A 25,437-nucleotide genomic window follows, 5' to 3' on the forward strand; every position below is an offset into this window, starting at 1 on the left:
AAAATGGGATAATAACCCATTCATCGGATTGTTGAGATAAATGACTTATACGTCAAAGGATGCAGAAAGAGTATAGCACTAAGTAAAGGCCAGGTGACAGCAGTATCTTCTTCTTCTTTTAATGTATCATTATAATATGTATGTTTAGTACTTTGAAACTTTCTACCTGACCCCTATAATTGATCTATGCAAAAGAAAAACAAAGTTTTACTATCATCCATTTTGCAGTTGCCAGGACAAAAATATACAAGGTGGTTCAGGCATCTTTCAAAGGTCACACAAGGGGAATTCAGGTCTCCCAACTTGGCAGGGAACTTTTTATGTGACCTCACGTACCCTTGTTGCCATGGGTTAGCTGATACTTTCTAAAAGGCACGAAAGAAGAAACATACTCACACGTATCACGGCCATTTTTTGCTTTCTCAGAGGCAGGCTGTAAAATTAAATAGAGAACCAATCACTCCTTTCTCCGCTAGACTAGAACTTACCACAAGGCACGGTATGTAGGGGGGCTTGCCGTGTGATTTATTTACTGAATGTGGGAAATTGTAAAGTTCTAAAATGATTTCCAAAATTCACTTATTACCCTGGGGGAAAGGGAGTATCTCAGGATCAAAATAACCTCAAGGGTGCGTGACAGTCCCTAAAGGCTCTGCTGGTTGGTGACACCTACCTTCTTTCCCGCCAGTTTTATCCGTGGAGTGAAACTGTTACAAAAGAGCTGGCTTTTGGATGTGTAGAAACTGTAAAGGAAGCAGAAAGGGTCATTAACCTAAGCCCCTTTTGTTTAAACCTCAAGACCAGTTGAAATCCCAGTGATGGATCAGCCCTCTTGTGAATGCCTTTGTGTCAGGCGGCTTTACTGGTCTTCTCAATTCTAACTTTTGTAATTACTATAAGACATTCATTATGTTTTAAATTGTGTTCTCTTCTCCATCCCCCTCCCTAATAAATCCTCTCGTGCTAGTCCTGAGGCCTAACTGAATTAGAATTTCCTTACGGCAGAGATAAATCTATTTACACCACAATGCTTTTTCACCTGGATACTTGGCCTGATGCTGGGCCCAAAGGAAGTCCTCATTACTCCTTGACCGATCAGCACTTAGGGAGCAAGAATAACCCAGACAAGAAATAAGAAGGTGGCACTCAAGAAAAGATGGCAGAATCCATTAAATCTCAATCCCTGAAATCAAAATGTGTGATGAATTTCAAGCTGGTCTGCAGCAGAGATTTACAACTAAACGGAAGCCAGCCTTGAAGGCTCTGTTGCAGCTGAGGGATGAGCCAAGTGGTCCTCTGTACCTCGTGAGTCCTGCCTTTACACAGACAACCAGAGGCGGTAGAATGCTCTGGAAGCACTCAAGAAAACACGGCTATTGGCTATCAAGGGTAGCACAGAAAGAAGGGAGATGTGGGGGCTGGTTGTTCGCGGACAGACAGGCATTTGGGAGGAAACAGGCAGGTGGAGAGGCCCGCTAGGTGGGAGTGCTCAGATGGGAGTGAGATGTGTGTGTACCGTGCCGCATGGAAGAGGACAAGTGCTGCGAGCGGAGGCCTTGGATGCCCGACGCTTTAGCCTTCAGTGAGCCGCGTGAGAAACCAGAGGAAAAGGGCCACAGGATCTGGTTTTCATAAAAATGACTCAGTTTTCACAAGAATGACTCTGGTGACCAGGTACTTGAGGATGGTGGTCCCCAGACCACCAATGTTCCTAGGCGCTACATCAGAAACTGCTATGTAAAGGCACAGGGGAACACTGGTGCTTTTTCACTTTTATGTGCTTGGTTCCAAGCCAGGCTTCTACTTGAAGAAAGGGCCCTGTTGCTTAAGAAAAAAATTAAAAGGAAAAAAGAAAAGCACTGGTTTAAAGAAGCAACTCTCAGTGGGCAGGCACGGGGAATTTTACCACCTAGGGGACATGTGGCCATGTCTGCAGACATTAAAAAAAATTTTTTTTTAGTCTAAATGATTCCCTCCCTAGATTCCAATGGTTTCAACTGCATTCTCCATAAACCTGCAGTTTTTTTAAAAAAAATCATTAAACATTAAAAAGAAGTAATAGCCCCCGTCTTTTCATTTTCAGCTGGTTTATTAGAGGACATCTAGTTCTCATAATTAGTTTCCAGAAGATGTGAGCTCTACCTGCAGTGTTTCAAAGAAACAGTTGAACTTTCTGCAGGACTTTGCATAGGAAAATTCTCTTAGCCCCTGATCCCGCACACATTTTTGGTTATCACAAATGGGAGTGCGTGCTATTGGCAGCTAGTGGGTGGGAGCCAGGGATGCTGCTCAACATCCTACAATGCACAGGACAGCCCCCCAACAACAAAGAACAATCTGGCCCAAAACGTCAGCAGTGTCAAGGTTGAGAAACCCTGGTCCAAAGGATGGACTGAAGGGGAGAGATTAGAAATAGACACACTAAGTTATTGCAGTTGTTCAAAAGACGAGGACCGGGATGAGGTGTGGCACTGGCAGAGGGATGAAAGACACCGTCCTTGGGCTGGAATCAGCAGGAACACTGAGGCCTTGACCCCTGTGAAGAAGCGGCATGGGGATTTTTCTACAGACGGAGGTGGCCGGGCACAGTATTGGCCTGCTGTGGTCTGTGTAATGGGAATAATAGGAGCTGCGGACAGGAATAGAAATAAGTCCTTCAAAATTCGTTGTTGTTGTTTTTTTTTCACTGTAGATTGTTCTTATGTTACTGCCACTGCTTTGCACATAGAGAAGCTTTAAGCAAATGTTAAAACTTTGGTTTCCACATCTTGACCAAGGATTTTATGGTAAGAACTTAACAGATTTGAAGAGAAAACGGCAAGGAAGTTATCCAAAATTCTTATCGCATGCTATGAACCAAGATCACACCCACCTGTGGTTTATCCAGTGAGGAATATTATAGTCATCGCCCAGACGAGAATCACAAGGAGCGCTCCGATTATGCAGCTGGAAGGGAAAAAGTCAGACACATGTCAGCGGAAAAAACAAGTAGGACATGGAACTGTTCCAACTTTGTTTTTAATAAAAACTGTTTTCATCCTGGCTGGTGTGGCCCAGTGGATTGAACACTGGCATCGGACCAAAGAGTCACCGGTTCGATTCCCAGTCAGGGCACATGCCTGGGTTGCGAGCCAAGTGGGGCACCCAGTGGGGGGTACATGAGAGGCAACCACATATCGATGTTAAAAACAAAACAACAAGACTGTTCTCAAGACCACCCTGGCCCTGAAAATGGCCGTTAGTAAGCAATCCACAATCGAATCACCTTGAACAACGGGACAGCATGTAACGGTTGCTCCCCCATGCACACCAAGTCCACACCAATTCCTAGAGAAGAAAAGAGAAAAAGAGTTGGGATAGGGGTGAGGTGGGGGGAGACAGATAGAACATCTACTATAATGTTACTTCACTGGGTCAAGGTACGAGGCAAAGCCAGTTTACCATCCTATGATTTATAGCCTCCGCAGCGCTGCCTACGCAGCAAAGAAGTAAACAGATGCATTTTGTTCTTTCTTTTTCTCTTTCCCTAGTCCTGTCACACCTGCCACTGTTCAGTGCTTGACAATCAGCCTCTGACTGCCTTGAGGATAGATCATGATTTTTCAAAAAGACAACCAGACTTCCTGAAGTGTCTAAGCCAGAAAGTAAAAGGAACCTTGTCATTTCCGTAAAAAGCTAAACAACCCATGTCACTTAACGGGGCTTCTTCATTGGCAATTAGGATTCACTCCCCTAACTCCATCTTGTTGGTGAAACACAGATTAAATGCGGATCGGGGTGTGAGCTAGGAAGTGAGACCCATCCCAGAGGGAGGGCTGGGCTACTGATGGTACTTCCCAATATGAGCTGATGGACACTGGGTTCTTGAAACAATCTCCCCAAATAGGGTTCTCCGGTGTCAAATATGTTTGAGAAACTCAGAGGACCAGCTATGCTCTTTAGGGATAAACAGGATATGCCACCACATTAAACCCGCAGTTAGGGAACGGGCCTACCTGCGTATGACCTCACATCTCCCAAACCGATTTGACCACGGAACTCTTTTTGTCACCTGGTATCATTCACAGCCCCAGATCTCCGATGCACAGAGCCGGGAAAGCTCAGAGTTCACAGGGTAAGTCAGCACAAACCCGGCAGGATTACCGTTATCGATCATCCGCTGCTTGGTCAAGATCATGAGTAGACGGTCCACTTCGAACACACCCACCCCAGGCGTGATCACCACGGACATCTGGCCAGTTCGGTCAAAGTTGCGGTTGATATAGTGCTTGTCAAACACTTGAAACAAAGCAAAAAGTCCTCCAATGAAGATGTTAAAGCTTTGTAGGAACCAGCCACAGGGAAGCATCTCTGTGCTCTTGGAGCATTTTTATCTGTATTTCAACTATAGCAATTGCCACATTCTGACCTGATTTCTGGTTAGTCGTGTTCCTACCTGTCTTTCCCCTTCTACATTAAGAACTGCTTAATGCAAGACCATGTCACTGTCACCTCTGTTCATTTTTCTCCATTGACACTTGCCTTGTACAGCCTTAAAGGCTCAAATTTCATGTCATTAATTTCCATAAATGACTCTGTACTGAAACTTATAAGAATCAAATATTAACTTCAGATAATATTTAAAAGAGATGGAACAGAATCTTGTAATGACTTTGTAAATTTGGGAAGTTAAATTTTTATTTCTGGCCTGTGTAATTCTTACTCTGGAAAATCAGTGATATTCAAATATGACAAAAATATTTACTAATAAAAGACCCCATTCTCTAGAATCTCTAGCACCTTAGTACAGACAGCGAAGTGATCACACATGATTGCGTCCACCACTGGTCACTGCCAGACAGACGCCTAACAGGAGCTGGTCCAATCAGACGCCTCTGCTGGGAACACGGGATCCTGAACAGAGGACAGAGACTGGGTTGTTGGGAGGTGAGTTCTGGAGCGCGGTTCTGGGAATTCCGGCTGCTGCGCTTGCCAGAGCCACCCCGGCCCATTGTGCTTTGGCATGGTGTTCAAGCCTTTCCTGGTGGTCCCGCTGAGCCCCTGTATCCATAATTTTGTTTTGTTTACATGAATGAATTTAGTAGGCTTCTGGGATTTGAAAACTAAGTATTTCAGCCAACACATAAATGTAGGGACAGACATTTGGAAGAAATCATACCACACTCTTAACAATGGTGCCTCTTGGAAGGAGCCTAATAGTGGAAGGAGGGGGAAGGTACTCATTTTAACTTAGTATATCTCTCCAATACTTGAATTCTAGGCACACAGGTCACTTTTGTAATTTTTTAAGCCCTGACCGGTGTGGTTTGGTTGGCTGGGTGTTGACCCACAAGGTGAAAGGTCGCTGCTTCGATTTCTGGTCAGGGCACATGCCTCGGTTGTGGGTTCAGTCCCCAGTTGGGGACCATGCAAGAGATGGCCAATTGATGTTTCTCTCTCATGTCAATGTTGCTCACCCTCCCTTTCTCCTTCCTTTCCCCTCTCTCTAAAATTACATGAATAAAAATCTTTAAAAAAAATTACCTAGAAGCAGTTGAGGGATGGGATAAAAATGAACATGAACACAGTTTAGTAAAGCAGAGAGCCCATGGGAGATTCCCTCCAGCTCTTAAATCTTAGGTTACCACAAGAAACGGGTGAGAACAGCAAGTTCACTTCCCAACAGAAGACTTAAGAGCTAAATGGTGGCCATCAGAAGTTACTGCTTTCAGTCAATTTGGGGGGTTGCTGGGTGTGAACATCATCGCCCAGGTCTGGGTCTTTGGGCTTTAGTAAGGGAAGTTCATGGTCACAAGGAAAGCGAGATGCTCGCTCACTGGCTGGTGTCCTTGCTCACCATTGAATGACAGATTGATGGCCTCCAGGTAGTTTCCTTGTGCTGAGGTAGAATTTTCTCCTTGAGGAAAGCCCTCTGAAGCAAAAGACAGAAGAGAAGGAAAAACAGCTCATGAAAGATAAACTCTTTCTAAAAGAAAACTTTTTTGTTGAATTTATTGGGGTGACATTGGTTAATAAAATTATACAGGTTTCAGGTGTACAATTCTATAACAGTCATCTGTATATTGTATTATGTGTTCACCCCAGTCAAGTCTCCTTCCATCGGATTTATACCCACTATACCTCATCTATCTGCCCGTATCCCCTTCCCCTCTGGTAATCGCCACATGAGATAAACTCTTAAAAAGCAAGTGGAAGGTACCTGGCTCCAAAGGGCCCCACCCTGCAGGAGGGACATTATCGCACTGCACTGAACACGTCAAGAACAACCGGACCCAATCAGAAATGGAAACCTGACAGAAGCAGAAACTACACCCGGCACTGGAAGGGAAAGAGGCACGGACCCCTTTGTCTCCCGGCCCCATCCCATGCCTCCCTCCCCGCTGCACCTCCACCACGTGGATGCAGTACCTGCCTGTTCCAGTCGCACCAACACTGGATACTGGATGAAGAGTTTTTTAATGGTCACGAGGAGTGAAGTCCACTCTTCTCTCCTCTCATTCTGCACCACCACTCTGAAAGGAGGGTTATCAGAAAACAGATATCGAGCAGTTATTACATACACCTATTACATCGTGATTATATGCGAAAACGCCCTTACTATTTAGATAGATGTAGGAACAAAGTGTTATACTATCTATAATTTACTCTCAAACAAAATCTAGTCCCCCCACCGAAAAAGAAAAAAAAGAAAAAGAAAAAACAGGTGAAGCAAATATGGAATGATAACGACCGTTAAAACCAGGTGTTGGATAAATGGCTTCATTATATTACTTATCCCTCTTTGCTGCAAGTTTGAAATTTTTCACAATAAAAAGTTTGGAAAGTCTTAATTCCATGTGGTATGCTAAACTGGATCCTTGAACGAAAGTGGAAAAACATGAACTCTGAGAAAAGCCTGAAATTTAGTTAATAGTAATGGTTGTGCAGTTTTGACAAATGACCCTTGGTTATGAAACGTTAACAGGGAAACCTGGGTGAGGGGTTTCCTGAACTAAGAAACCCCTTAGTTCTTATGGGGACTCTCTGAACTAAGAGAGTTCTCTGTTCTTTGCAACATCTCTGTAAACCTACAATTATTCTAAAATAAAAAGGTTATTTTTTTTTTTTAAGTTAGGAAAGAAACCACCAGAAAAAGGGGTGGGGCCTAGTGAAGGATCCAAAACCTACTTATAAAAGTCTTCATAGAATCGTCCCTTGTGATCCTGTCGAATGGAAGCTCGGTTTACTTCCGGAAATTCATCTGAAACAGAAAACAAAGTATGTAGATCAGACTGAAAAGATACACTCACAGTTTCTCTGCTCCCTCTTCGGGACTGAACAACTGCAAAACAAACAAATAAATATCTGTTAAGTTGGTTTCAAGACAAATCAAAGCCCACAGACTTCTTGTATCCACTAACGGATGCCGGCATCTGTGTCTTTGACCTGTCCACGTGACAGGGAAGCCAAGCAAGGCGGAGCAGTGCAAAGAGGAAGAAGACAATAAGGAACGGATGGAGGCAGGGATGTGAAAAGTTTAACAAAAAATAACTAGGAGAAAGACTTACTCACCAAGAGATTTTGCATCATAGAAAGTTCTAGAAAATAGGACCACTGTCACTTCATGACTACAGTTCTTTTCCTAGGGATGAGTGGAGAAAAAGAAGGCTCAAGTTTATTCCGTTTTCCTCAATATAAAGCAGTCTGCATGAACGTAGTATTCTTAATTCTAGGAGGCATCGTGGCAGGATAGCATTAGATAACACCAGGTAATCACAGGCTGTATAACACAAAGAACAGAGCTGGGAGTCAGAAGACCTGGATCTGGTCCTGGCTCTGGAACTTACCACTCATGTGACCTTGGGCAAACTACCCAAAGTTCCACGAATGTGGCAAATGCTTTAAAAATGGCAAATCACTAAAAGGTATGGGTCCCTGTCTCCCAGCTCTTGATCTGGCATGAAATACATCAGCCTAGTGTCAGAGGATCATGGTATTTGTATCTGCTTCGGGGTCTTTTTAAAAATCTCTACACAAGTGCAGCTCAGGGAACAAGAACAGAACTGATGGTGGTGGGGGTAAGAATCAAAGGCACTCCCAGATCCTACCGTTGTCACAGGGTGAGGACTGGGGGCTGCTGGAGGTGCGGGGGTCCAAGGCAAGGCAGTGGATACCTTCGGACTGGGATAAGGACTAGTGAGAATAAATATTCCCACGCAGTCTGGGGATCAACGATCTGGAAGCAGAGTGTTCACAGAGGGCATGAGATTGGGCTTGCACCAGCGAGCCAGCAAGCTCAGTCTCAGGTCCTCCTGAGTCTCTGAGGACAAGCCTTTACTCACCAACCTCATCTCTAGCCCAACTGTACTTACTGACTACACAATTCACCATTCACCACGTAAGGTATACAACACAGCCTCATATTCTTCCATGGATATATCTCAAGGGGAGAGAACTTGCTAAACACAAGCCACAGTACCAAGAGCAGAGTGCTGTGAAAAAGCAGATCTTCATTAGCCACCAACAAATTTACTGGACTCTAGGGCTCTACACTGAGCATTTTTACCTGATTTTGTTATAAGTGATACATAGGAAAAAAGCCTTACAACAGGCCGGCATGGTCATACGCGCTTCTCAACTCATGTGTGCTGGGGAAGATAATATGCAACCGTGGCAACATGCCCAGGATTACGGGAACCTAGACAGGGCAGCACCAGGTGATGCTTTCAGGCTAGCTCTGGCTGCATGGATGGAACAAGATCAGAATCCTTAGTCTGCTTTTACAGGCGACTGGTCACGGATAAGTTACCTAACCTCCTGGAGCTGTGCTTTCCACCCTATGTAGTAGGGACAAGAGAATTAAGGGGGATAATACCACGATACCTGCTATGTCAAAAAAGTAAATATTAACTGGGATTACTACCATTACCTCCACCACCACCACATTTTGGGCTCAGAAATTAATTCATAAATTCCCATGCTTGATGCTGCTATCCACAGAGTCAGCTGTCCAACAGGGTATATGCATAACTTTCCCCAGACTTCATTAAATTGACAGTGTGACTACAGGAAGTTCTTTTCATTCACTTTCAAATTCTTGCTTTATAACCAAGTTCTTGATTTAAAAAAGAAAGAAAGAAACAAACAAACAAACCTTAAGAGCAAAGTCCTGTAAACTAAGGACCAGGCTTAGGCCACATGTCCCCATATCCAATCATATATGTACACCCTTAAAATCTTGGGTTAGAGCCATCTAAAGGGCCGCTGAACCAGACTGGAAATGGAAGTGAGCATGGACCCAACATTGACACAGCCATTACGTGGTCCAAGGTGACCATCACGCAGCCCACCCCTAAGGCCTGGCTTCCTGCAGACCCTGTTGTTTGTGCTCTCCTCAGACCCCCATACTGAGGCAGATTCAAAGGACTGACCACCCTTATGCCACCTGACTGCAGAAAGCTCCTAGCTGGTCTGCTTGATTCCAGTCTATCCCTTCACCAAACTGGCCACTGGGCCACGCCTCCTCAAGTCCTCTCCAACTTTGATCACACTGACCCCTACTGGACCGTGTTTAGCAGCTCCCACTTCTTATCAAGTCAAGTCCAAACTGCCTGGCTTGACGTGACCCTGACCTTCGAAACCAATCTTATTACTTGATGATTCCCCTCCCAAACTCTGTGGAGTCCCTTAAGACCACATCTCATTCTAATGCCCATTGTCCTTCCTTTGCTCATATGCTTCTCTTCATATGAAACACCCTCTGTCTTCCTTTCCAACCCTCCAAGCCATCCTCAGCCTTCCAAGTCCAAATGCAAAAGTAAATAAAATTCTAACCCCTAAAAATGTATGGTTAGCTGATGTTTCTAATACATATATCCAATCTCCCCAGCAGGTCTGCACGTTCTCTGAGAAAGTTTCATATTTCTATTTCTTGAACCTTTGGAGCTGAAAGGTATTTCCCCTGTATTACTGAGGAAAGAGAATGAGACTTGGATGCCATTAAAACCCAGACCCTATTGAGACCTTACTATGTGCAGATGATTTAAAACACCTTGCGAGGTAGGGACTATTACTGTCTCCATTTTGCAGATAAGAAAATAAGAGGCTCAGAGAGACTGAATACTTTCCAAATATAAAAAAGCTAATCAGAGCAGAACCATAAATTAAAACCCAGCCTTTTAAAATCTAGACTCCAAGCTCTTTCTGCTACATATGTGACCACAAATACTTCTTGATCAAGATGATGTTTCCATGTGAAATCGGGGTAGGGTAACTGATGACAGTAAGTTCTGGTGTTTTTCAATTGTGGTGAAATACACGTAACATAAACATTACCATTAGCGACGTTTAGCACATTAACAACGTTGCTCAACCATCACCACTACCTAGACCCAGACCATTTTCATCCCTCCAAAAGGCAACCCCACACTGACTAAGCAGTCATGCCCCGTCCCCATCCCCTGGCAGCCACTAATCGATTTTTTTGTCTCTATAGATCGGCCTATTCTGAACATTTCCTATAAACAGGATCTTATGATTCGTGGTGCTTTGTGTCTGGCTTCTGTCACTTAGTATAACGTTTTTAAGGTTCATCCACACAGTTCCACTCCTCTTCATGGTCAAATAACATTACATCCTATAGAAAGTACCATATTTTGTTTATCCATTCACTTAGCTGACACATATTTATGTAGTTTCTACTTTTTGGCTGTTATGAATAATGCTGTTATAAACATTCACATGTAAGTTTTTATGTGAACATATTCTCAATTATTTCAGTGTGGAGTTGCTGGGTCACATAGTAATTCTGCTGAACTTAAGATGCCACAAACTGTTTTGCTTGGCAGCTACACCATTTTACAGGCCTGACAGAAATGTACAAGGGTTCCAACCTCTGCACATCCTTCCCAACACTTGTTATATTCCATTTTAAAAGTTATTATTATAGTCATCCCAATGGATGTGAAGTGGCATTTCATTGTGGCATTAGTTTGCATTTCCCTCATGACTATTGATGTTGAACATCTTTTCATGTTTATTGGCCCCTTGTATATCTTATTTGGAAAAAAATCCTTTGCCTATTGTTAATTGGATTGTTTCTTTTTGTTGTTGTGTTGTAAATATTCTTTACATATTCCAGACACTGGACTCTCATAAAATAGCTAAGTTGCAAATATTGCCTCCCATTATCTTTTGACTTTTTTTGATAGTGTTTACTGATGCGCAAAATTTTCAATTTTAATGGAGCTCATTCAATTTATTTTGCTTTGGTTGCTTGTGCTTCTGGTATCATGTCTAAGAAATCCTAGCCAAACCCCACGTCATAAAGACTTATCTTGTGTTTTCTTTTAAGATTTTTGTGGTTTTTAGCTCTCATATACAGGTATTTGATGCACTTTGAGTTAATTCTTTTTTTATATGCTGCGAGGTGGAGCCCAAATATATTCTTTTGCGTATGGACATTCAGTTGTCTTAGAACCATTGTTGAAGAGACCATTCTTTGCCTCATTGAATGGATTTGATATCCTGATCTGAAATCAAGAGCACAGATGCACAGGCTGACTTCTGTACTCTGAATTCTATTCATTGATTACATATTTTATACTTATGCCAGTACCACGCTGCTTTGACTACTTTTGACTCTGTTGTAAGTTTTGAAATGAGGAAGTGACAGTCCCCCAATTTTATTCTTTTTCGAGAATGTTTTGGCTATTCATGATCCCTTGCCATTCCACATGAAGTTTATAATCAGCTTTTCCATTTCTGGGGGGAAAAAGAGGCCACTGGGACTTTGATTGGGGGCTGCACTGAGTTGTGGCTTGCTTTGAGTAGTATTGCCATTTTAACAAGAGTAAATCTTTTGGTCCATGACAATGGGTTAGTTTTCATTTATTTAGGCCTGTGTTAATTTTTTCCAGCAACGCTTTGTAGATTTTAGTGTGTAAGTCTTGCACCTCCTTGGGTAAATTATTCCAAAGTATTTTACACTCTCTGATGTCCTCACAAATGGGCTGGTTTTTACTTCCATTTTTAAAATTTAATTCCTTGCTTCATTTCCTGTTTGATTTTCATCATGATGAAATACAACCGATTTTGTGCATTGATTTTGTAACCTACAATTTTGCTGAATTCATTTTTAGCTCTAATAGTTGTTTTTATAGATTTTTTAGGATTTTTCCACATATAGGATGTCATCTGTCTCCTTTTCCAACATGGATGCCTCCTTCTTGTTTCCCTTACATAGTTGCTCTGGCTGGAACTTCCAGTGTAGCGTTGAATACCAGTAGTGACAGCAGGCGCCCTTCTCCTGTTCCTGATCTTACGGGGGAAAGTTTTCAGTCTATCCCCATGGGTTTTTCATAAATGCCCTTTACAGTGTTAGGGTGATTAAAGTAATTTAAATCTAGCATGTTATCAATTTAGGCTTTAGCTAAGATAACTCAATTAAATGCAGTTTAATAGAAATAGTGTATCTTTAAAATCTGCACTGAATAATGTTTGCTCAATGAGATTCAGTGCATAAGAAGATACATACCTTCCACTTGGTAAAGAGATCGGCAAGGAAACCATTCACAGCTTTCTCAAAATACAGATCCCCTGAAAAGAAGCAAGAGCAGGATGAGGATTATTATTATTATTTTAATTATTTATCTTAGAGAGAGGGAAAGGGAGGGAGGGAGAGAAACACTGATGGGTTGCCTCTCACAAACACCCCAACTGGCAACCGAACCCACAACCTCGGCATGTGCCCTGACCGGGATCAACTGGTAACAACGCCCAACCAACTGAGCCACGCCAGCCAGGGCTGAGGATTATTTTTATTTCTTGCTTCCAATTTCTTCTCTCAGTAAAGTAACAGGAATGGGACTAGTCAAAAAGAAGGTGGGTTCTGCTACATCATAAACCAAGATCACAAAAGCCAGATGTATAGAAGTGGTTTCAACTTAGACTTTCTATGGAGCCAAATTTAGTATTTATCTCACTCAGTAAGAGGCCACAGCTTCAATGTAAAATGCAAGATTTAAAAAGCTTTGATGATTGAAAAATGTGGTGTATTTTCAAAATGAAAGAACCATCTAGCTTCCAAACATGATTATATTCAGAGTGATGTCTGCAGAAGATGACCTGGCAGACCCTGGGAATTCACTGAACGACCATTTTTGGTTCCTGCTATTTCTGAGTGACCTTGATGACTCACAGCAAAAATTAATTTATGATTTTGCTAAACATAAATTTAAATTACATGCACCGTGAGGATGGTGTGTTGGACACGGTATCCACACCTCATAGCAGCTTTATTGTTCTCCACTTACTGTGTAGTAATTCTAATAAAGTGAGACAAATGTGGTGATTTCTGTGATGATAGGATGAGAAATGAAAGATACCCAAGAAAGTGTTGGTTTCTAGCCACAGAGTTACTCTGTGACTTTTGACCCTGTAATTATACAACAATTAAAGATCTATTGGTAAGGGGAAAAAAATGGGACAACTGTAACAGCATAATCAATAAAATATACTTAAAAAAAGATCTATTGGCATTATGAGTGATTGTGCTTTTTTTTTTACCGTTTAATACTTTACCACGTATTATGAATTCACTATATACGTATAAAATATATAAAATATTTGTTTCATCATTTGAGGATATGTAAAAATCTCAGGACAGATTATTAGAGAATGTCAAGGGCTTACTGTAAATGACAACAACTTGGGAGAAACCAGAAACTTCTCCCCATTAGCAGTTACAATCAGCATTTAGGAACAGTACCATAAATATCGAAATCCCACATTTCACAGCTCATCTGAATAAATATGTAAACCATAGCCGACGTAGAACGGAACACCACCTGAAATACACAAAAAAACATATTGCATTAAAAAAGCAATGATGGAGCATTTCAGTTCTGCAAGATGAGAAAGTGCTGGAGATGTTTCTAAATAATGTAAATATACTTAACACTACTGAACTGCACACTTAGAAGTGGTTAAGATGGTAAATTTTAGGTATATATACATATGTGTATGTATGTATCTATGTATATGTATATGTATATATATTTATTTTACCACCACCGACCAAAAAAAGCAATGATGGAAGATTTCTCTTGTGACGTGGTTCTTCTAAAAGCAAGCTTCATCCCTGACATCACAGGCCTTCAGGAGAAGATTCTGTTCCTTTATCCTCAACTATAAGCCCCCTCTAGGAGTTTATTGTACAGGATAAAGACAGGTAAAATAATGCAACATATACAAGAAACATTGGAGAAGGGGCAGCGAGTCCACCCGGGGAAGTCAAGGAAACCTCATTATGAAAGTAGAATTTGGGCCAAGACATGCCAGTTGACGCGTTGCCAGGTCTAATAAATAATTCACATTGTGCCCCAACTCCATACCCAGACTGCCTATAGGAGAAGCCTAAGTGGCTTTCTGGACCTGTGTGCTTTACCACAAAGCCTTTATCCAGCCCTTCCATCCTCCATGAGGCTCTAAAGACGTTTGGGGGAAAGCAAATTACAAGTCTCTGACACTCAAAGCAAGATGGAAGTCTCTGGCACTCATTGGAGACCTTGCTTTTTAAAGGCAGAAGCACAATCACCATCCACTTCCCAGGGCTTTCAATATTCTCTGGGGCAAAACAGACAACACCCGACAAAGTCGCTCTCCTTATCTAACATGTGGAAACGCAAAGACTCAAAGAAAATACACCTTCCAAAATGTTAGCTGTGATCACCTCTGGGTAGTGGCACTACGAGTGATTGTGCTATTTTTTGTTGTTGTTGTTTATCCTTTTGTTTTTTTAAACCTAAAATATTTCAGAGAAACAGAAAAATATACTAATTTTTTAATAATAAATATGCAATGGTCTTATATTTAAAGAAGTTATTTTTTTAAAGATACCTTTTTGGGCAAAATTATTCTAGAAACAGAAGATCAGTGGTTGTCTGTGAGTATGGTGGGCGGGTAATGACGGCAAAGGGGCACAAAGGAACCTTTTGGGGTGATAGACATGCTCTATATTTGATTGTGGTGGTGGTGGTATATACATTTGTCAAAATTCAAACTATACATACATAATGGATCTATTTTATTGTATGAAAACCACGTTTTATTAAGTAGATTTAAAAGATACTTTTCTAGATCTGGTTAACACTCTATATTTATAGTGTGTGTGTGTACAAATATATATAAAGTGCTATTTTTAGCCCTGGCTGGTGTGGCTCAGTGGATTGAGTGCCAGCCTGCGAACCAAAGGGTCACTGGTTTGATTCCCAGTCAGGGCACATGCCTGGGTTGCAGGCCAGGTCCCCCTACCCCCGGTAGGGGGCACGCAAGAGGCAACCACACATTGATGTTTCCCTCTCTTTCTCCCTCCCTTCCCCTCTCTCTAAAAATAAATAAATAAAATCTTTTTAAAAAAATGCTATTTTTAGTTATGTCTGTATTTTACAGTTTTTAATCAATTATTTACTGCATTTCAGTCTTTCAGAGGTACTTTGAAAAATTCTAGTTAATGCTAATTAGAACTTTGAATGTGTCCTTCACTTTGAAATTGTGAAAATGTCAATTACTGTCATATTAAAATTACCCTCCTAATGGTCCTCTCCTTTTTCTGTTTTGTTTAGGTAGATTTTTTAAAGATAAAACTCAAACAACATAGCATTCACCAGTTTTAGTGAATTCAGTGGTTTCTAGCATATTCACAATGTGATGCAACCATCAGCACTAATGCTAGAACATTTTAATCGCTCCGAAAAGAAACACCATACCCATTAGCAATTCCGCCCTACTCCCCTCTTCCCTGGCAACCACTAATCTATCTCTATGGATTGGTCTCCTGCGAACATTCCACATAAATGGAAGCATACACACGTGGTCTTTTGTAACTGATTTCTTTCATTTAGCATAATGTTTTCCAGGTTCAACCACAGTGTTGCATGAATCATCACTTCATTCTTTTTCACTGAAAAACATTCCACTGTATGGCTATACCATACTGTGTTTATCTATTCATCAGCTGATGGACACTCCTGGTTGTTTCTACTTTTTGGCTATTATGAATAATTCCGCTACACACATTCGTATGCAAGGTTTTGTGTGAACACATACTTTCCATTCTACCAGGTATATGCCGGGCCATTCGGTAATTCTACATTTAACCGAACTGTTCCACAGTGGCCGCACCATTCTACATTCCCCCAGCAGTGCGTGCAGGTTCTAATTCCTCCACATCCTCTCTAACACCGGTTACTTTCCTTTCTAAAACATTTTCATTGTTGTTATGGCCGACCTAGCGGGTGTGAGGGGTATGTCAATGTGGTTTTGATGAGCATTTCCCTAATGACTAATGATATTGAGCATCTTTTCATATGTTTATTGGTCAACTGTATATTTTCTTTGGAAAAAATGTCTATTCAAACCATTTGCTCATTTTTTAACTGGGCTGTTTGTCTTCCTTCTTTTTTTTAAGTGAATCAATCATTTACTGAATTTGAATCTTTCAACAGTACTTGGGAAAATCCTAGTTAACATCGGTTAGAACTTTCTCTATTAATATTTTAATATTTATATAAATATAAACATAGCCATATCTGCATAACATAGTTAATATTGCCATTCTTAATTTAGAATTTGTGATTTTTCTTATTTTATTATGAACATTTTCCAAATATACAAAAAAGATTTCTAAAATCAAACAGCAAACACTTACATACCCACCACTTAAATCCTCTACTGAACATGACATTGGCTTTACCACTCACCTATCAGCATCTGGCTACCCTTTTACACACCAATAATCCATCTTCTTCTTTCTACATAAAAATAACTTGCAGACGTCAACACTGCCTTTCTTTTTATGCTTGCTACTTCTGACTTTGTGGGCTGGAAGACCAAGTAACTGAACTGGTTATAAAGTTTACCTAACGTAAGGGGCCTTGTGGCATTGACTAAACCTCGTAGTGCTGATTTCCTTTCACACACTAAACTCTTGTTTTCCTAATCGGAGTAGGAATTCTTGGGTGGGGAAAGCACGTCTAAAATTTCATCCAACCAACATCTGAAAGACTATTAAGTGCCAGGACCCATGTGAGAGAACTCTGGGATAGAAAAGTAAAAGATGCAGCCCTTGCCCTCACAGCGCTTGCCGTCGGGTAGCAGGCACGTGAGCAAACGTATCTACCATAGAGCGATCAGTGCTAACACATACGTATGTGCAGGGTGCCCTGGGGGCACTTCCAGCCTGGCTGAAGCAAGAAGGTGCTGAGGAATGGCTAAGTGGCTTGGCAAAGTGGGAGGGCAGAATCTCTCCCAGGCAGGAAAGAGCAGCCTACGCAGACATGAAGGCAAGAAAAAACATGGCATGTTTGAGAAACAGCTTACCGTTTCCATGGCTAGGATCTGTTGCGGGTGGAGATATGGGAGAACTGATGAAATGAACTCCAGACTCAGCTGCCTCCCCTGATGTCCAACAGGCACCTCACAAAGTGAGCTTGTTAATTCCCCCCCAACCATCTCCTCCTCACCTTTTCCATCTCCTAAGCGGCACCCTGCTGTCTCCACCCAGCTGCTCAGTGCTCTTTCACTCCTCACATCCAATACATCAGCAAGTTCTGCGGTCTCTACCCCAAAATGTATCTCAGATCTGCCATGACTCCTCATGGCTACAGCTCCCACCCTAGCCCACGCCACCATCTTCTAACTCTCTAACTCGTCTCTCTGCTTCTACTCTTGTCCCGACAAACAGCTCTCCACACCAGAGTCAGAGGGGCCGTGGCAGGTATTACGGATGTCTACCCAATAGCCTTTCTTCCTGAGAGACAAGAAGCTGATTCTATTCTGGGAGGTAAGGGACCCACCCAAGAGACTAAACCTCTCATCCTCCTAAGCAGCTACATGTGACTAAACTCTGGCCAGTAAGGTGAAAGCAGGAGAATGCATCCCTCTGTCTTTCTTCCCTTCCTCCTTCCTCTGACTGAGGTATGGATGTGGCTACAGCAGCTCCAGATGGAACATGGAAGCCCAGTGCCGAGGATGACCCAAGAGGAAGACAGAAAGGAGCCTTAGATCACCAATAATTGTGACACTGTCATACCAGCCCTGAACTGCCTACCCATGCACTTCTTTTATAGGAGAGAAAAAAGTTGACCTTTAAGCATCAATTAGCCACTGTTACTTTGGGGTTTTGTGTTCAACAAAATCCAATGGGACAAATAAAAAATCTTTTAAAAGCATAATTCATGTATCATACCCACACTTAAAATCCTTCAAGGGATTCTAGTTGTCCTGAGAATACATGGCCCTCAACAGCCTGCATGAATTGGCTGGAGCTTGTCTACCTCCTCACCAACATCATTTCCCCTACTTGTCTCCTGGTTTCTGCCACACTGGCAGAAAATTGTTTCCCCTTCCTGGAACACTCGTTGCCTCAACCCCCAAATGCTGGCTTATGTACGGCCATTTGGGGACAAACATTTCCTTATTGGCTGTCCTATACACCGCAGTGCATTTAGCAGCACCCTCTACACACCCCTATTTGTAAGAACCAAACATGTCTCTACCAAAAGACCTCTGGGAAGAAATACTGCCGCCAGCTGAGAACCACTGCTCTCAGGGGAGATGGGGGTGAGAACAGAGAAGAGCAGGTGGGTGGTCTCGTCATTGTGGATTACCCAATATAGTCGCAACCGTTAAGTATGGGTTTTCCCAACCAGAATAGAGAGCAAAGGAGGAGATTCCTTTGCAAAGGTCTCTCTTCGTGTTTATCAATGCAATCTTCTACTGTGTCTAACTTTTGCTGTGTTAGTGGGCATAGCAGCCTGCCAGTTAGACACTACATTTCTACATGTGATATTAAAGAGACCTCCTTCAGAAGCAGAAAACGAAGATCAACCCCAAATTAAAGAGCTCCAGCTAGAAAACATTAGAATTACAGGAGTCCCTGACAATATGACAATATAGTCCACCTGGGTGGGCAGACAGACTGTGGCCATCATGAGATTATCTCGTTTTTGCTCATTTCTCTGTTTTGTTTTTGATTTCCGGACTTAGGCATAAGAATATAAGGAAGCAAAAATCAAAAAAGCATTTTCTCAGTCTTACCCTGGTATCTTCACTGATATAGCCACACATGACCTTCTCATTCTTGACCCACAGCTCACCAGCCTGTGCCCTGAAAGGAGAAACACAAAGTTATTACAACTCTTACATACACCACAGAGAAACAATGGTGACTGCAGGGTGGCTCACTCTACTCTGTTATTTATACCCTAACGACCTGGCCAGGTTCAGGTTTCCGGAGATAGTGCCGTGAACAGATTATACAGAATCAAGAAGTCTCAGAGCATATTGAATGCATACAACGGAGCTCTTAATCCAAAAGTCCATAGAAAACATGTGGATCTAAAACAGAGCTTCAGGGAATCCATAAAACCTTTGAAATGATGCAAGATTTTCCGGGCAGAGTATTATAGCTTTCATCAAATTTTAAAAGGGTTTGCCCTGACTGGTGTGGCTCACTGGGTCGGGCATTTGTCCTACTGGCAAACCAGAAGGTTGCCAGTTCAATTCCCAGTCAGGACACACACCTGGGTTGTGGGCCAGGTCCCCGGTTGGGGGCGGGCAAGAGGCAACCGATAGATGTTTCTCTCCCTTTCTTTCTCCCTCCCTCCCCCTCTCTCTAAAAATAAATAAATCAAATCTTTTTTTAAAAACTGTTTAAATATGTTCACCTAAGGCTTTTTCCAGTTCTAAAATTATTAGTCTAGACTTCCTTTGTTAAAGAATACCAGGTAGCTTCACAACCTCCGGTACTCTAGAGCATTTTGGGAGGATTTTGATTTAAATACAATAATCTAATGTTTTAAGCTATTGTGTATTTTACTAGAGGGACATCCAAATACCTCAAATGCTGTCTGTTGCCCCATTACTGCATTCGATCCTACTCCCACTGACCAGCAGAGAACTCAAGAGTCATGTAATATCTACCTGATGCCAGCAAATTCCACCTTCTGAGTGATATAGGCGCAGGTGCTGACCTAAGGGAAGGGAGACAGAGTCAATAACACATCAAGGCCATAAAAGGTCATAAAGAAAGTCCTGGCTTTCTCATCTCTCCTAACCACCCAAAGTTCAATGAGCACGGGAGTAACAGATTCATCCCTTTACAAAACCTGCTGGGGCAAGTGTAACAGTAGGTTCTCAAGAGTCTGGCAAGTATAGACAATAGTAAAGACCAGGTGGATAAGTGGCCAGCTCTACCAATATACTTATCCTCACATATGTTGGCATCATTACCTACATTTACGTACTCATTTAAATACGGAACATTTATTTCTCAGGCAAGCTCTCATTTCAGAAAATAGAACGCTCCTTCAACCATTAAAAATGAGCAAAGATTTGGCCCCAGCCAGGTAGCTCAGATGGTTAGAGGTTTGTCCTGATACACCAAGGTTGTGGGTTCGACCCCTTGTCAGGGCACATACAAGAATCAACCAATGAATACATAACTAAGTGGAACAACAAATTGATGTTTTACTTTCTCTCTCTCTCTCTCTCTCTCAAATCAATAAATATTAAAAAAAATGAGCAAAGATTTTTTTTCTGAAAATAAACACTGTATGGAAATTCTACTTATGATTTATCACTGCATAATACTCAAAAAGTCCAAAAAGGAGAATTTTAGCACCGGCTCACAATTTTGATGAAGTCATCATTTTAAGTGGAAAATGTTAATTAAAAATAAAATAAGGAAAATGGGGGGAGGGTACAGCAAAAGCAGTCTAACCTGGAAACAGCGAGATCTGGATTTTAGCTCAGTGTCAACTCCTTACCGGCTTTCTAATCTTAGCCAATCACTACTTCCCAATCTCAGTTCCCACACCTATGCATTAGGGGTAACAAACGCCCGTCCACAAAGAGATGTGAGGTGCAAATGGAATCAAGTGAAAATTTGAAAACTAGAGTCTCATTCAAATGTAAAACAATATTATAATTTCCCATTCAAACTAAAAAATGCAGAGTAACAATCTCTGACAATAAGCAAAACAGAACCAAATTTAAAAACCCATGAGAAGAGAATGGAAGAAGATAAATGAAGTGTTTGTAATAATTGCCTGGGATGCTGCGGTCTGAAGTGATCCCACACTCTTCTCTCTTACTCCATCTTTGCATCTCGATGAGAACACGGATTATTAACATAATAAAAAACGTCATGGACTTTTAAAAAATCATATCTTACCAAACTTTTCTTTAGTCGCCACATATCCCCACGGCCAATGTATTGATCCTTAAAAGTTAATTCCACTAGATCAAGGGTCACATCCTAAAAGAGATAATCAAATGTATCTCTCTGCCATACTCTGCCACACCCCATAGTTATAAAATAGTGTCCACTCACATGGAGAAACCGTTTGGCAAAAAAAAAAGAAAGAAAGAAACTGGAAGACCATTCAATAGCAGAACCCTGACAGATTTTATCCCGCCAAAAAAGGCTCTTGAGAACAGATGGTGAGTCTCTAAAAGATGCCACAGCAGCTGTATCATGGTTAAGTTCAAAGAGTATGAGAAAACTAATTCTGAGTTTTAGTCTTGATTCTGGCACACAAACGTGATGTTGAACTACGTGCTTTATTTCCCTAGATAATGTCAATAACATCTTTTATGCAATGATTGTTACCAATTACAGGATCATTTCTAGAAGTGTGAGAATACATGAAGAAATTTTAGTGTTTCGATAGTAAATTTCACAATTAGCTTCACATACACACATATAAACAAAAGTCTTTAAAAAGGGAGCAAAAAAATATATACATACATAAAGTTAAAAAAAAAAAAGAGTGCATCCTTACAGAAAGAAGGGCAAAAAAAGGGGGGAAGCATTTAAAATGCAACTTACATACTACCTATAATCTAATTGACCTACAAATGACCGCATATTTAATAGTGTCACGCTCTACCTAAGTAATTCATTATTTCCTTAGAGGCCTCATCTTGAGGAAGGGTTCTAATCACATGCAAAAGAAACTCAAGTGCAGAACAAAGACACACCTTCGGGTCCACTACATTCACATAGACATCTTGATAAGGTCTCAGACGAAACACTTGGGTCACGGTCTGGTCCACACTGATAGTTTCTGAAACAGAGAAGAAATCTAATAATACATTCTGGAAATACTGAGACATTCAACAAGTAACACAACTGACCCTTGGCCAAGGACAAAGCACATTTTCTGCCTTCCAGGAGCTTAAAATTTAGAATTCTCTGCTTTTCAGGTGACACAAGCAAGTAAAATAAGACCTGAGCACAAGCAATAAAAAAATAGAGAGACAGTTCTGACTGGTGGTTTGGGTGGTTTGGTTCAAACGAATGGCTCAGTGGTTTGAGCGCCAGACTGCGAAGCAAAGGGTTGCCAGTTCGATTCCCAGTCAGGGCACATGCCTGGGTTGCAGGCCAAGTCCCCAGTGAGGGGTGCACAAGAGGCAACCACACATTGATGTTTCTCTCCCTTTTTGTCTCTCTCCCTTCCCCTCTCTCTAAAAATAAATAAGTAAAATCTTTTTTTTTTTAAGTTCAAAGAAAAAAAGTTCAACTTGCTGTGAAAACTCAGAAGAGGAAGAGACCCTTTCTTATTTGGAATGAAGTAATGACGGTAGGTCAAAAAGAAACAAGCTTCACAAGGAGTCCAGTAAATAAGGAACACACAGGTGGCAGGGGAAGGGGTGAGGGTAAGAAGGACGTGTCTAGGGTGTGGGTTTTACCGAAATCTTAACTCTCAGGATTTGGGTTTTACAGACTGTTTTCCCATCAAGTTGAAATATAAAAAAGTAGGTGAAATCAAGATCCTTTAAAGTAAATTAGAAGGGTTTTTTTTTTCTTTTATTTTTTTTATTTGAGGCATTACCTTATCTGCTAACAATGAACATTTTGGCCCTTTGATCGTCATTGTACAGTCCTGAGAGGGAAGAAGGAAGGGTCTGCGTCCAGAATGAATAAGCAGGGTTCAGGTTCTGGCCCCTCTACCGACTGACTTCAGGCGCGCCAATTCATCTGCTGAGACTGTTTCCTCACCCACTCAGGAGTGGGTGGAAACCTTCTTCAGTCCCCCTGAGCCCACCAGCCTGGCCTCTCAGGCCCTGTGCCGGCCTCAGGTCTGGCTCCTACCACTGGAGCAGGAGGCCCCTCCTGGCTTCTTCTGTAGGCCCCTCTTTCCCAAAACCCCACCCCAGAAACAGTGCTCTCCTGGTACCTGCCTCTGGCCCCTTTCTGAGCTGTTGCCCCTTAGCTAGGAGGCACTTCTGGGGTCCTGACAGAGGCCAGAGGGAGGTCTCTGCTCCCTTCCCCTGGCCGTACAGTATCTATCTGGGCTGTGCTCCTCAAGACACTCCCCCGACACACAGCCCTGGGAGAGGGCGGGCCATTCTCCTGACTCTCTGCCATCCCCAGATGTACCATGCCTGCCCTCTCCTCCCAGCTGCAGGTGAAGCCTTTAACTTTGCACATTTTGGGTCACAGTTACATCATCGTACATGAGATAATCTGAATAAATCAAGAGATCTCAAGAAAAAAAAAAAGAATTGGTGGGAAGATAAAGAGAGATTACAAAAAGCTCCCAGGACAGTGCCTCGTACATGTTGTAGGTAACCATGAATATGTTTCTTTCCCTGCCTCCCCCAGAGCAGGCACTTAGCAAATGTTTCGTGCGAAAACATAATATTTAAGAAAGCATGCTTTGCCAACAAGTGTTTTGGAGTTAATTGTAAATAAAGCTTTATGTCTTCAGATCAATTTTCCTCCTAAGACAGTTTCTTCAGTGCCAGAGTGAGAGTGATTGACAGTTTTGATAGCAGACCTTTTTCTTTTTCTTTAAGATTTCATTTATTTCTTTATTTTTAGATAGAGGAAGGAAGGGAGAAAGAGGAGGAGAGAAACATCAGATACACCCATAGGTTGCCTCTCACACGCCCCAAACCAGGGACCTGGCCCACAACCCAGTCATGTGTCCTGACTGGGAATTGAACCGGTGACCCTTCAGTTCGCAGGCCAGCGCTCAAGCCACTCAGTTACATCAGCCAGGGCACAGATAATTTTTTAAGAGGGAACACAATTCGATAAGGAGAGAAGTACAGTGTCCTCATTCCCTGAGATTGCAAAGAGAGGTTTCTTGCAGTTTCTGGGACAGTAAAGTATAAAAAATCTTAAGAGAAAAGAAATGGAATTCTTACCTTTCTGTAAATCTTCCTTAAGTGACTTGACCTGCAAAAGTAGAGGGCTGGGGGGGAAAAAAAGCAACAAAAAGATAGGATGCTGTAAGCAGTAACTAAGTATCTCTTTTTATCCCACCCCCCCAACCCCAAAAGGCAAACAGACCACTCTGGACATATTGTAACTTGTAACAAGCACAACAATGGGAGAACAGTTCCCTTAGAAACAAAGAAACCCTGCACCTGTGCTCAAGGAAATGGAAAAATGCTACAGAATTTTTCAGAGTTGTCATCTCAGCTTGAAAAACAGAAAGAATATACCACTTTTTAAAAGATGATTGGTTTACCAAATCCTAGAGGGCAGGATTACTTTTATCCAAAGGCAAAGAGATGTCTCACCCTTCAAGCTCCTTAAACAAAATATCATCTGGAAACAGCCAGTCGGTCAGCACCCTTGATCCTAGCCAGACACTCACCTGTATTCATCATTGGGGTGGGCAATCTCCACGATGTCTCCATGCTTGATGTGAGGAAACACTTTGGGGTTCACGACCAGCTCATCATCTGAAAGACAATTCAGCAACCCCAAGCAGAAAACACACTCATTAGCGTGACAGGTTGTGGTGCATTTTCTCACATTGGGTGCTCACAACCCCACCAGGTTTTGTATGACAGGACACTCCCTTGTACTTATCCAAAATTATTCAAAAATATTGTCTTAACGTGACCCTCACAATAAATCTTTGGACCTACCAGAAATGAGGAAATCACGGAGAGTAGGCAGACAGCTACTAACAGCACAGCCAGGACTGAGGACTGACTAGGGCAGAGCTCCTTCTGCCTAAAGCCCACCACCTCTCCTGAGTCACAAAAATCAAGCCAAATAAAACGCCCTGGGCTTTGGAGGACAGCACCTGAACAGGGAAAGCCTTCAGATACCAGTTTACATTAGGATCCAAGGAGATCCTTAGATAAAGGAAGAACATAATTTCATGTTTCAGTGTTTTGTTTTGTTTTGATTACCCCTGCCCCTCATTGGGGGTGGGGGAGAACTCTTTCAAATACAACACACTCAGAACCATAAAGATGGAATGATCTTTTTTTTCTTGTTTGATTTTTGTGGAAAGACATGGCCTTTAATTATCCTAAAATCATGAGAAGTATATCTAGATTTCCAATATAATCAGACCCCATAAAAATTCAGCCTGGGAAAGCAAAGCACTGGGTTAATCCCAAATTTTATTTGGTATATTGTTTCCA

General features: G+C 41.9%; 1 protein-coding gene across 2 annotated transcripts in view; it reads right to left on the bottom strand.

The window, feature by feature from the left end:
- DEPDC5 (DEP domain containing 5, GATOR1 subcomplex subunit) overlaps positions 1–25,437 on the bottom strand; it is an 89,485-nt gene that overhangs the window by 61,604 nt on the left and 2,444 nt on the right. For both annotated transcript variants that reach the window (XM_024567037.3, XM_053928649.1), the window contains exons 3-19: positions 24,654–24,741; positions 24,199–24,245; positions 22,024–22,109; positions 21,215–21,298; positions 19,963–20,012; positions 19,078–19,147; positions 13,748–13,826; positions 12,515–12,576; positions 7,552–7,621; positions 7,168–7,240; positions 6,409–6,512; positions 5,837–5,911; positions 4,144–4,278; positions 3,266–3,327; positions 2,873–2,946; positions 674–743; positions 397–433 (exon numbers count right to left, since the gene is read on the bottom strand). In XM_024567037.3, coding sequence (XP_024422805.1) covers positions 397–433; positions 674–743; positions 2,873–2,946; positions 3,266–3,327; positions 4,144–4,278; positions 5,837–5,911; positions 6,409–6,512; positions 7,168–7,240; positions 7,552–7,621; positions 12,515–12,576; positions 13,748–13,826; positions 19,078–19,147; positions 19,963–20,012; positions 21,215–21,298; positions 22,024–22,109; positions 24,199–24,245; positions 24,654–24,741 — 1,266 coding nt within the window. The remainder of the gene's footprint in view (positions 1–396; positions 434–673; positions 744–2,872; positions 2,947–3,265; positions 3,328–4,143; positions 4,279–5,836; positions 5,912–6,408; positions 6,513–7,167; positions 7,241–7,551; positions 7,622–12,514; positions 12,577–13,747; positions 13,827–19,077; positions 19,148–19,962; positions 20,013–21,214; positions 21,299–22,023; positions 22,110–24,198; positions 24,246–24,653; positions 24,742–25,437) is intronic.

Source organism: Desmodus rotundus, chromosome 7 (assembly GCF_022682495.2).
Source record: "Desmodus rotundus isolate HL8 chromosome 7, HLdesRot8A.1, whole genome shotgun sequence".
In the NCBI taxonomy this organism is placed as follows: Eukaryota; Metazoa; Chordata; class Mammalia; order Chiroptera; family Phyllostomidae; genus Desmodus; species Desmodus rotundus.